Source organism: Betta splendens, chromosome 17 (genome assembly GCF_900634795.4).
Source record: "Betta splendens chromosome 17, fBetSpl5.4, whole genome shotgun sequence".
In the NCBI taxonomy this organism is placed as follows: domain Eukaryota; kingdom Metazoa; phylum Chordata; class Actinopteri; order Anabantiformes; family Osphronemidae; genus Betta; species Betta splendens.
Genome location: NC_040897.2, coordinates 3,293,788 through 3,307,201, shown reverse-complemented (window position 1 = coordinate 3,307,201; position 13,414 = coordinate 3,293,788). Strand labels below are relative to the sequence as shown.

The window sequence follows — 13,414 nt, the reverse complement described above, 5'->3', positions numbered from 1 at the left end:
AGAAGATATCAAAAACATTGAAAACTGGTCATTTAAAGATTTTAGTGATGGTTCGTTTTCTGCTGTTGGTTGTTAATGTTTACTTTAAGTATAATGTTTTCTGGACACATGTCAGACAGTCATTTAATAGCCCCTCAGGGTGTAGCATAGCGTGCTATCATGCCATTATGGGTTGAACTCATATGTACATCAATGACTGGCCTAAGCTTAAGACTGTTCAGCCAGTGCTGGCAGTGAACACTGCACCTTATAGTAACCAATGACGGTTGCTGTAGTGATCGCCCTCCAACCCAACTTACCCAAGACTATTGATTGACTAGACTACCTTAAAACCACAACAGCAGTGTATATTTTATGTACAAAGTACTTATCAGACACAGTCTAATTATCTTTGTTTTAGTGCCAAGTTCAAATCAAAATATGGTAAGCAGTTAAAACCAGTGCCACATAATAATTAGCTTGGTCCAAAGACGTTTGTTGGCAGCTGATATTGTAAACAAACGTGGGTTTAACACAGTGTCATTGATTGACAATCTAAAACTAACAAAGGGATATGAAGACAATACTCACATCCAACCTCTGTAAATAATAAAACACAGAGTAAAGCCACAGCACAGTGACGTTTCCTGATGAGTATTAATAGATCTGCTGAAGTCAACCGGTGCATAACCTTGGCATCTTTTATCTCTGACATAGCATTTGGAATCCTCCAAAAATAAAAGTACATAAAATTTCCCTACTTCAGGTCAATGTCTTGAGCCTGGGACTGATTCTTCTCCTGAGCCTGAAACACATCAAAAACAATTATTGTAACATTGTAATAATTATGAACATGGATTCATCAAAAATAAATTACTTAATGGTTAACAATATATATTTACGCTATTTCAGGAGTCAGGAATTAATGTATACACACGATTTAAAGAGGACCCCTTAAAGCTAAGATAAAGCTCACACAATCTTTTCTCTGCAGTACAGTATAACGACTTCCTAGCTTATAAAAATTACATTAATGCGTAAATGCTTTACAGATCTGTCTTAAAGCTGACAACTAGGTCACTGTGAGGAACATTTTACACCACCAGCTCAGTGGTGCCTCCTCCAAAGCACTTTTGCATTAAATCAATTTATCCCATTTCTCAAGCCTCTTTTAATTTGGGTGACGTTTTTAGGCAAGGTAAATATAAGCGATTTTCAATTAATAGCAGCCTAACCTATGGTACTGTAGTGTGAATTTATTGATAATTTAACAAGTTTCAGATGAGTTAAAATAACCAAGCACTGAACCAGAGAATTGAACAATGAGCCAGCCCCCATAGATTTACAGGTGAAGACCACTGACACCCTTTTCCTCCTCATCTTGTCTGACTGTTAGTGTTGTATAATCTGGGAGCTGACGTAGAAGGTCCTTAACCATTGATAGGATCAGCATATGCTTCTTTAAATAAACAGGTCAATTATGAGCGCTGCCAGAGCCCTAGAAATGACCTGCAGCAGTCCACTCCCATGTTCACCAGACCTGAACCTAATAGAGCATCCCTGGGACTGGGTCTGTGTGTATGTGTGTGTGTGTGTGTGTAGGATGTGGATGTGATTAAATAATTCTAAATTTTAAAAAAAGTTGCTTTCAGTCTGAAATCATTTTAAAAACCAGATGATGTCAGTGCTAAAGCAGAATGAACATAGAAATTGAAATCAGGGATTTCACAAAACTTAGCATCACACAGACATGTGTTTTTTTAAAATTATGTTTGTAAGTTAACAACACTGGTTCTCTCATGAGCCTCAGGTTATACTTATACTTACATATTATGTCTCTGTTGCAGGTTCAAGGTAAAAGTCATGTTATTCTAACATTACATTATGTACAAACATAATCTATTGTCTTTGTTTATAGCATATGTACAAATTAAGTAAACTTCCTTTAAGAATCTAATGTACAAAGATTTAAGTTCAAGCAAAACCAGGACATGTTTCCTCTTAATCTTAGATCCATCCCACCTGAAGAGGTTATATACTGTACAGTGGAAGAGAAGTGAGACATGGGTCGCAGCTTACCCTGAGAGAGGGCCGGGGAGGCCTAACTGGTCTGACTGGTTTTACAAGTTCAGCAACCGAATGTGTCTGTGTTCGATCCAGGAACTCCAAATCATCAGCAACATCAGGGCAACCAATGTATCCTCCAGCTCCGAACACTGAAGTGAGATCTCCCTCCAGCAGATTGCTAGCACAGGCATTACTGGAGCTGGTGGTGCTGGGGTTAAGCTCCTCTGATGCCACATGGCTATCTGAACTGTCTGAACTGCTTCTGTTGGGCTTGACACAAGCTTGCGGTTCCACAAAGCATCTATTGTTGTTTCCTTCGGGAAGAACATTATTTTTCAGTAGATCCAGCACTTCCTGGTTGTCATGACCTCCTAACTCTAGGGATTCCTTTTGTAGCATGTCCTTATTTTCACTGTGACTAAAGTCCACTACTTCTTGGTTACTTTCAAAATCCAGTGTTTCCTGATTTTCAGGACAGGAGAAGTCCAGCAGTTCCCAACTGCCATGACTACACGGTCCCAGCACCTCTTGGTTACCACAGTTGCAGGGTTCAAGTAGTTCCTCACTGTTGGTAGTGGAAAGTGGTTTCACCTCTTCCTGACAGTCATGGGAGAAAACCAGCAGTTCCTGATTTTCAGTAGTGGTTGTGTCTTTGTTTGCCTGGCTAGATGAGTCCAACACTTCACGGTTTCCATTGTAGTACAAATCTAGCAGTTCATCATCATTTGGAATACAATATCCAAGTACTTCTTGGTTTCCATTGTTATGAGGTTCTAGTAATGCCCCCTTGCTATAACTGGGGGGTTGTACTTGTTCATTGTCAAACAGAAAATTGTCCAGAGGCTCCTGCTTATTTTGTTCACAGTATTCCAGAACCTCGTCCATATGCTCCTCAGGGCTGAGTTTAAAGCCATAAGGGTCAGAGCCCTGGACATTGTGAGAGCAAGTAGTGTTAAATGCAAATGGGTCATTTTCAGTGGGTCCTAGATTCAGTACATCTTCATCAGGGTCTAAAAGTGTATGACTAACATGTTCTGGACTAAGTTTAAATCCATATGGGTCAAAGGACGGTTCACTAGTGAGATTGTAACTCAGCTCAAAGCTGAGCTTTTGGTTTGGACCTGGTCTGTTGTCAAAGTCAACTGAGTTCATATCTGGAGACTCCTCTTTGATATTGTTAACACATTCTTCTGCCTGAGTGGAGCAGACAGTAGGTGGCAGAGTTTGCTCAGTGTCGGTCCAGTCTGGCTGAGATAACACCTGCTTTTTGAGGTCAGGGACCATTGAAGTCACACCTAGAAAAGACACAAATGAGAAGTCAGATGAGCAAGAATTCAGGCAGCCTTTAAAAGGAAGAAGTTTTTTTTAGCCAATGAGTGATGATTTGTTTAAAGTTCAGTGCTGATTACTGATCGCGATACCAGCATTTTTGTAGCAAAACAGATACCAACAAATATTCCAATACTTTTTAATACAATTTTAGAACAGTCCGTGTGAATAAATAAATGTTTTACAGTACAGTATATATCTGGACATGATGCCAGTAACGTTACAGTATCCAGTTGAATGCCCAGGAGAACTTCCCTGTGTGCTTATTATTTACTCAATACGCTGACACTACCGTCGCTGTTTTGAGCAAAATACGTTTCATGGTTTATGTGCAATATACCAACAAACTCACACGGATAACGCGGCTGCCTGATTGCTGAAACGGGTTATGCCGGAGTAAGTTTGCTGCTTGCTGCTTAAATCCTGGACTGGATTACACTGGTAGGCTCCCTGACTGAAGCCGACTGATACTGAATAGTTTTATACTCATTTGTTTTTAAGTACTGCCATATAGCACTTTGTGCACCTGGTTTCTCTACAAGGTGCGGGCTGTTGACTGATGCAGCAGCCAATCACGTTTTTTCTGCTCTCTCCAAGCTTTTCTCCTGCTCCGTCCACGCTGCTCACTCACTTGCTAGCTGTTTCCTACAGCTTGATTGCTTTTTCTTTTTTTACCCTCAAGCTCCAACTTGCTCACAGCTGTAGGTCTAACGCGGTGACGTCACGTGGTGAGATTGCCGCGCTATTGTGGCCACTGCCAGCGGTGCTGCAAACACAGGTCCCATCCAAATGCAGTATACAGCAGTACCATGTCTCAGTATCATACCATACTGTGTAACCCTAGAACTGATTGTATGTAATTACTCCACATACACAAAAGCAATAGAAAATGATTGCATGTATAATAGTTCTTGAGCAGGACATGATTGGAGCATGATTTACCTTCTTCTAGCTTTGCTAACGACCACAGACTTTGTTCCTCTATGTCAGAAGGAGGGGAGATGGCACCGAGGTCCAGCTCATACCCATTAGGGTCTGATTCTGTAGAATGAGTCCTCCATCCGTGGATAGGTTGTGGTCCGAGCTCCTCTGAGGAGCTCTGAATGGGTTTAAATCCAAGGGACTCGTCAACCATAGTCATGGCTTCCAGGTCCTCAGTGCTATAGCTAATCTCTATGTCACTGCCTTCTTCTGGGAATTCAGATTCAAAACACTGAGTTCCTGTTGAGGCTTTGTTTTCAGCACAGGATAAACTGGTGTCCGCATCATCAGTGCCGGCGTTCACCTCTGGGAATAAAACATCTGCCGAAAAGGGGTTGCTGCCTTTGAAAGGGTCGGATGTGAATCCATCTGACAGAAAGGAAAAATTATTCTGAAGTGAAAATGGCAACTTCATGCTCCACAGACATGCATAGTGTAGAGTCTGCTCCTTACTACAGTTCATTTATACTGAAGTAGCACATTAGTATAAAAATAAAAACAAGTTACACAACATCTGTGATGCTAAATTCAACATCCATGCTACTTTAAACCACTGATAAAAAAAATGGGAGGAACACTTTTTACTCAGTACAACATCTTTAGCAGCGCTTCCGGAATATCGGATGAGTCTGTTTAGTAACAGAGGGGCTTCTTAATCTGATGCAATGGCATTAGCAACAGAAGTACTAAAAGGGAAACTGAGGTGAACTCCACTTTGATGATTTTACAGGTGGAAGCTACTGACATTTTTCCTTCTCATCTTGTACAGTTTGACTGTTTTTTGGCTACAGTCAGTGTTACTACTGGTTCTCCAAGCACTTTAATTCCAGGAGACCCAGACATGGCTGTAGGTCCCACACATACAGTACATGTATACACATTCTCTGTAATGAACCAAGCATATGGTGGTGATCATCCTCATCATGTCTACACTCCTGTGTCACACATACATTTATAACACAATCGTACAAATAATCAACAAACTGTTATCAACATAACTTGCAATGAGTAATGAGTATTGAAGCAGGGTTGATTATAATAAATATTGAAGCAGTTAATAAAGGTTGTTGTAGTTTAACTGGTCATCATCTGTGGTTCTTTGTGTACAGTGGCTGCATAGGCTGATTTCAGCTAGTGCCAAACTCAATTATTCAGTTGTTGGATCATTGTTTTCATGTTAATATTGTTAATTGGGGTATCTTTGATTTTAGCCCTCTGTAGGTCACCTAGTCCATACTGTATTAGTCTTGACAGCCAGAATAATCCCACTGATGAGTAATGTGTTTTTAAAGTTCTTTTAATTCTTATGAGCAGCATAAACATCCGCCATCTTAAAAAATTAAAATGGACTAAAAGGCTAATAAAATGACTTTCCTTTCTTTAATTATTTATTATTATTATTTCGATTCTTGACAATGTGTTGCTTTACCTTATAAATATTAAAGTCTTATGTGTTTTAATATTTACAGAAGTAATAACTCACCAGATAAGTCACAGTTGGGGAAAAGTTCATCATTGAAGAGGTCATCTGAAAAAAACGACATTATATACACATTATATTTATTAAGTAGTGTAAAATAAACTAAGTAGTGTTGGTTCATGACAACCACAAACACAAATTCAGCTGCAGCCTGTTTGGGCCCATGTTGATACTCACGGTCTCTCTGACAGTGGGAAAAGGGGTCGGCTTGGTAGAAGTCCAAATGGCTCAGAACCCCAGGCTTAAGGGTGCACTGGTTCTCCTGCTGTGGTACTCTTGTATTGCTGATCTCCTCCTCAGGGGTGTCCTCCGTGTCAGAACCGAATATCTGTCAAACATTATGACAGCATTACTAGATACTGATTGTTGGAAGTTAGATTAGTTCATGTTATATTTTTAAAATAATGTGTTCAGTATTTGAGTGTAATAAAAAACATTTTTTTTTCAATATTTGTCACTGTAGAATTATGACATAATTAGTGCAGTGCATGATGAGAAAAGTGGAAATAACAATACCTTTGGTGAGCTGGTATCACAATTGTCTGCTTCTGTGGTAGCTGCTAGATTATTGCAGAAAGATGAGCCACTGGTCCTCTAAACACAGAGAAACAGAAATAAAATATCAAACAAGTTCACTTTTTACCAGGTCTAGAACCAACTGGAAACCAAACATACACTCAAAAGAGCCCAACTAACAAGTCTGAATGAATCAGACAAAATGGCATAACACCATAAGAGGGACACAAACTATTAGAACCACTTTATGGAGTGATATAAAAAATGATAGAAATGAAATTTATTTATGAATTTATTGAAGTGGCCAGTGAATGTAGCATAACAGCATTTAATCAATATGAGCAAGTGTTCTATCAAATAATCTGTGTGTGACTGTTAGTAGCAAACACTGGCTGCAGAGCTGAAGTGTGTGTGGTGATAAATCTGACTATACTGTGGGCTGCAAATGAACGCATGCATTAACCTGCCAGTCATCGTTCTTAGAGTACAGTAACAGCAGCTTCATGAGCTTTGAGCTGATAAGCTGCTTTTTTATTCGTACTAATCAATATATTAACAATATATGAAGCTGCTCATTTACATTACAAATGAAATGAACATATCTTCTGGATGACAGTGATAGGGGAGCTTTGACTAGTGTATATGAAGACAAGTGTGTGAAATTCAGGACTGACTTTAAGTTTGACTGAAAGGTTTTAGTCTCAGAACCACACTAAAACATTTACACCTTGCTTTGTATGTGGAGTAAGCACATCCCACAATGTCTAATATTATATAAAAGTACTTTGTGCTGCCAGAAAAACATACTATTCCTCTTTGATTAGGGAAAATAAAAACAGGTTTCTTTTCAGCACTGCAGCCAGGCTGACTACAGTGTTGAGCCTACGATCCCTTAAATCTTAGCGGCAATGACTTTATGAACTACTTCGCAATTAAAATTATCACCATTAGAGAAAACATTCATTAGTGTCTCCCTTTCAAATTCACCATTCATCTCTAAGATTCTTAAAAAAAAATCATAGCTGGACAATTATCTGACCACCTGAGTAGGAATAACCTGTAGAACCGAATATCTGTCAAACATTATGACAGCATTACTAGATACTGATTGTTGGAAGTTTGATTAGTTCGTGTTATATTTTTAAAATAATGTGTTCAGTATTTGAGTCTAATAAAACAAATATATTTTTTAATTTGAATATTTGTCACTGTAGAATTATGCCATAATTAGTGTAGTGCATGATGAGAAAAGTGGAAATAACAATACCTTTGGTGAGCTGGTATCACAATTGTCTGCTTCTGTGGTAGCTGCTACTGTAGATTATTGCAGAAAGATGAGCCACTGGCTGCACTGCAAATACCTACCTTTGCATTGTTATGCAGATGGTGCTTAGCTATATTTGTCTTTCGAACCAAATGAAACAAATCAACTAGTCAAAATTTAAAGTTGTTTGAAGACATGAAATCCTGGATGTCCCTAAACTTCCATCAACTACTATTAAATTCTGAAAAACAAAAACAGTAGGGACAGTATTGAAGCAGATACTTACTTTGGATGACAAAGCATTAGCTTCAGATTCTACTGTGAGGAACCATGGTGTCATCATTGACCAGGATCTCTGTTTTACGTCATATATTAACCAAATCTCCAGAACCACCTTATATCCTCCACCTTTATAGCTTAGAAATATAGCTAAAATTAGAAGCATCCTCTCTCAGAGTGATGCAGAGAAACTGGACTTCTGTAACTGCTTACTCATAGGGTGTCCTAACAGCTCATGTAAAATGTAAAAAAATCTCTTATTTCACCTACAAAGCTGGTCTACATGTGGTTACTAGAATCTTTAAATGTAAAATGGGAGGCAGAGCTTTTAGCTACCAAGCTCGTCTGTGGAACCAGCTCCCTGTTCAGGGTTAAGAAACTGACACACTCTTCAACCATCTCCTAGTTAAGCTACAATAGACATAGACTGCTGGGGGACTTAATTTATACACCAAGCTCCTCTGTTTCCTTCTGTCTCTTCTGTCCAACAACCTCTCATCATTGTCCCATGTTAACCTTGTTAACCCCTAATAACCTTGTCTCTTTCTGTCCAGTAGTTGTGCTTCTCCCTCTCTCTGTCTCTCCCCCATTGTGTCCTTAGCTACAGGTATCATTGGACTGAGTGCTTTGTGTCTGTGATGGGCAACTGCAGATCCAACCATCCTGCCCGTGCTCTGTTGTTGCTTGTTGTTGTTGCTGTGCTTTTCTCTCTCTCTGACCCCTCAACACAACCGGTCAAGGCAAAAGGCAGGCAACATTCAGCCTAGTTCTGCTTCTTCCTCGTTAGAGAGGGAGTTTTTCTTCTCCACAGTTGCTGTTGAATTCTAATTAATTGCAATTAAATGTATGTGGGATTTGTTAGGTTACGTTGTGTAAGGTCTCAAACCCTTATCTTAAAAACTGCCTTGAGATAACTATTATATATTGTACAAATAAAATTGAATAGAAATTGAATTAAAAATTGTCTTAATGAAATCCCTGTTAGATTGGCGTTGTCAGGGATAAGAAACTATTTTTTCAGTCTCATTCTTTATTAAGTAAAACCTAAATGACAGTGAACATGAACCCAAAGGCTTCAGTGTGTCTACCATTATCAGGTCAGCGTAGGCGGGCAGCGACTGACTTCTTCCCCACGGCCTCAAAGGCAGCGGGTCATCTTCAGTGGTGTCTGCAGGAGATGTTGACTCCTCCAGCTGGCTTTCTGGAGTGACAGCACCACCTGACAAAGAACACAGCGTGTTCTCCTCCTGCAGCAGATGACAGGCAGCAAATTACCTGACAGATCTTTATTTAAAAAAAAAGAAGGGGGGGGGTAGCGCAGTTGGTAGGGAGATTCTCCCTCTAACCACAAGCCCCAGCAGGTTGATATATTAAAGTGAGATAGATAGATAAATGAGATATTTTTTGTGCAGGAGTCTTTGCTAGGACATAATGTGATAGATGAGCTCATCCATTTGCTGTGTTTTGTACAGTATGATATAAAAGAGTTACTGGAACAAATTAGTTTGAAAAGCTTGAGGGGACATTTTCAATACGTTGTTTGTGACTGCTGCTGTGACTCTGGGCCAAATTGCGGAGCCAATGCAATGATGTACAGTAGTCAAAGTGAAGCCTTAACATTAACTACTGTACGTACATAAGGAAACATATTTTAATGTTGACTGAGACAGATTTTAAACAGGTTCTACTGTATACGAGGCAGGGTCTCTCCTCTCTGATATCATACTACATGGGTCCATGTAGTAAAAATAAGAAAATAACCAAACAGTTTAGTTGGACTGATGCTGAAGCTACTTGGATGGGACAACCTCTGTTCCCTTTTGGTTTCTTGGCAGACAGGCAGCTGGGAGCATATCCCACATGTACCTGCAGGATCTCTTCGTAGGACTGCCTGATGGAGTCTTGCAGAGGAGTGTTTCTCTCTCCAGCCTCCTCTACCCTTCTCTTGGCGTGTTTCACCTCCTCTCTGAGCTTCCGAAGTCTCCACCTGGCTCTGGCGAGTTCTCCCTCAAACTCTTCCACCTGGCTCTCCTTCCGTACCTCTTCTGCTTGTAGAGACAGGATCTGACAAGAACCCAATAAAGTAGATGCACAGCAAAACAAATTTAAATGACAGAGAAACAAAAAATATGAAGAAGGATCAAGATGCAAGGATCTCACTCATTTAGATAAATGAGCAGTGTCACCACAGGGACTGAAACAGACAGACTGAAATTCAAACACGAATCTGAGCGTCTGTGTATCTGATTCATCCATCCATCTTCTACCGCTTAATCCTGTACACAAGGTCGCGGGGAGAGAACCCACGCAAACACGAGGAAAACATGCACATACCGAAAAACATACGTATGAGCAACTTTGAAATAAAAAGTGATAAAGTTATGTTTTTGGGTTTTTTTGAAACCATAATACAAATGCTTTAGTATGGTTTAATACAGATGTTTGCTTTCTTTCCTGTAAATAATAACACTTCCAGATAAATTAAATATAACTTGTTTTTAACTTTCACTAACAACTGCTTCAATGTTTTTTTTAGAAACCATTATTGCAAATAAATTGTGGTTTTACAGCATCTCAACGCTTTCAGCATATACTGTACTGTACAGTAGCTGCTTACCTGCTGACTCTCTTCATAGCACAGCTGCCTTGTGGTCTTTATCTGCTGTATTAGCTTGTCTTTGTGGTTGTCTAGTTTAACCAGAGTCTCCTCCAGCTCCTTGCGGTCCGACTGCTGTTCTTGAAGTTCTAAATTCTCCACAGTCAAAGCATTTTCCAGCTCCTACAATAACATGCGCAAACACACACACCTTGTGGGGTTATTACAGTACACTGAGTTACATTCTTTTAAACCCTGCAAATCATTTAAACACATGTAAACCAGGCTAAACTCAATGTTTTCTTAGTTTTTCCTTCCCTTTTTTAATCACTGTTTGTTTCATGTGTGTCCACTGAACTAATAAGATTAGCATAACTGCACACATTTTTATAGTTCCTTAGGTAAAACTCATTTTGTTTCTAGCTCAGAATATTGAAGAACATTGTAAAGGTACTGTAAAGGTATGAAGCAAATTAAAGGAATGGAGTTATAATGTACTAAATGACATCCATTTTGCAGCTGTTTAATTGAATGGACCAACATTAATGCAAGTGAAGGAAATTAGTTACATTCTAAATAAAGAGAAAATGCTGATGAGCTCAATGACAGAGATGGATGATTACAGAATAGAGTCACATAAAAAAAGAAAATGATGTAAAATTTAACAACAAAATCTACAACCAGGACTTGTAAATATGAAGTTCTACTGTATACTGTATGAAGGCGCAAACCACCAGTAACATCCATGAACAGCAAGCCACATAATCAATATAATAAAGCCTCCCATTTTCCGACATGTGGGACTGTTTCTATGGGCAGGAGTCCAGATTTAATTGCATTGTGACAAAATGAAAAGTATGGAGAAAAAGGAACAGCTCATGATACCAAGCAAGTCAATCACAACTGGGAAATGGCATCATTATTAACAGCTGTTCATGAGTTTTATGGTTTAATTACTGACTCAAACAGGGCTACACTCCATGATACAAACCTGAAAGCACTGGGGATCCACAAACACATTGCTGAAAGGCAATTAGCTTCAATGAGTGAACTAAATGAAGGAGATGTGGCAGTGGAGTGAGGCCGCAGCTCATTCACCACAGATGCTGTTGCTCCCTGGTTTGCTCTTTGCCTCACAGACAGGTTTGCTACAGAACCTACTCATGGTTCCAATCAATGTGTCAGAACATGAGGTTCTGCTGCCACACAGGTTTAGAGATCAGACAACACCAAACACTGATGTTTGGTTCTGTGCTGACATGTGGAGTTTCATCTTTCCTTGTAATGCTGTTCATGTTATGTCACATTTAACAAATGCAGCATTGCTCCAGGTTTATTCAAGTATTTAAATCAATGGTTTTAATTTAACCAACTTACCGCATTTATGGTATTCTTGTAAAACCTGCTATACAGAATGAAGCTTAAAGTCTAAACTTGAAACTGTGTACACTGTGTAGAGTGGCACAGTGATGTATGTTGGCACTACTACCTCAATGCTACAAGGACCTGATTCCAATCAGCCAGAACTGCCCAGCTCCTCCACTGTCATGGTCCATACACACACACACACACACACACACACACACACACACACACACACACACACACACACACACACACACACACGAATGCGTTTTAGACATGAATGGGTTGTAGGCAGCTCTGCTTTAGATGAAGAACCACTCGAGGCTGTAAATCAGGCCTGAGCTTCACCCAACTCGTCCCCAGAGATCTGCAGCGTCCACATGTACGTGTGGCTCAGACTGCATGAATCATCGTGACATCACATGACAGCGTAAGAAGATGCAACGGTGGAAGAGTGGAAGAGTAACAAATCAAAAGTGCCACAAACACGCGCGCGCGCACATACACGTTATTTGTCACGTTCCTACTATGTATAGTTACAAACATAAAATAAACGTGATTCTACGTTCACGCACACACCAGCGCTAGGTGCTGCGGTCTTCTTACTCTGATCTCCGCCGCCTTGGCAAGGACTCTCTCATCTGTTTCCGCCATGTCTGCGTCCCTGGACGTCGACCAGCAGCGCAGGCAGGAGTGTTTGAGGAAGGAGGAGATGGAGCACTCGTTCTTCCAGTCGTCCTTGCCTCCATCGTGCCTCCCTTCCCACGCTCCTTCTATTTTCTCCTGCTGCCCAGCTGACTCCTCCATTGCTGTCCTCGCTAGCAGTCGCTACACTGCAGAGGAGGCGGAGCTGCTGAATGTGCATGTGTGCGTGCGCGCGCGCGCGCGTCCGTGGTGCATCCAGGCACAATGCGCCAATGGAGGAACGGAGGAAGGAGGCTGAGTCAGAGTACGAGTTGTGCATCTTGTCCTTCATTGCCGCCTTTCATCTTCCCTCCTGTGTCCAACATCATGATGCTGTTTTTTTCTACTCGGTTCTTTCACTCCCACCTCTACATTACATTAATGTCCACTGCGTTAGTTCATAAACAGAAATACCTATGATATACCTATTCATAAAAAAAGAGCTTAGCAAATTCTGTCTTCACAGCCAAAAACTAATCAACTTATCTCCCAGTCAATATAACATCAGATCCATCTATCTAAACTAATCTATGTACCTAAATGACACCCATTGTTTCTCACCTCTGGTCTAGTGCCATAAGGTGATAAAACAAATGAAGCAGCTAAGAATTCCCTTCAGTAGGCAGATTTATTTTTGACTTGTAGTGGCAGGAAGTTGGTTAAATGTTGCTCTACAGTAGCTGTGTCTTTTATTAACACACTGTTTTATGTAATTGTAATTACATAACACTACTACTACTACTAATTATTATATATAGCAGAGCTGGGAGCATAAGGTTCTTATTTCTTAGAGCTTGAAATTAAATAATATAATTGATTGCAAAACTCAGTTTCAGATAGATCAGTTACGTTGGGAGAACTTTGACCACGCTAA

General features: G+C 40.0%; 1 protein-coding gene across 2 annotated transcripts; it reads right to left on the bottom strand.

The window, feature by feature from the left end:
- Positions 1–380: 380 nt before the first annotated feature.
- LOC114844306 (uncharacterized) lies at positions 381–12,763 on the bottom strand. 2 transcript variants are annotated; one of them, XM_029131569.3, is made up of 10 exons: positions 12,436–12,763; positions 10,513–10,674; positions 9,762–9,959; positions 8,984–9,142; positions 6,353–6,430; positions 6,014–6,164; positions 5,840–5,884; positions 4,318–4,725; positions 2,059–3,341; positions 381–784 (listed from the first exon to the last, which is right to left on the bottom strand). In XM_029131569.3, exons 1-10 carry the CDS (start codon positions 12,661–12,663, stop codon positions 737–739), a joined length of 2,760 nt encoding a protein of 919 aa, XP_028987402.1. In that variant the 5' UTR covers positions 12,664–12,763; the 3' UTR covers positions 381–736. The 2 variants fall into 2 exon arrangements, with proteins under 2 accessions (XP_028987402.1, XP_028987403.1); XM_029131570.3 differs by having other exon boundaries at positions 12,463–12,759.
- Positions 12,764–13,414: the final 651 nt, after the last annotated feature.

Coding starts and splice junctions, on each gene's coding strand:
- LOC114844306 (XM_029131569.3), bottom strand. CDS start 12,663: ATGGAGGAGTCAGCTGGGCAGCAGGAGAAAATAGAAGGAGCGTGGGAA. Junction 6,165..6,352: donor GTGATACCAGCTCACCAAAG/GTATTGTTATTT, acceptor AATGTTTGACAG/ATATTCGGTTCTGACACGGA. Junction 3,342..4,317: donor GTTAGCAAAGCTAGAAGAAG/GTAAATCATGCT, acceptor TGTCTTTTCTAG/GTGTGACTTCAATGGTCCCT.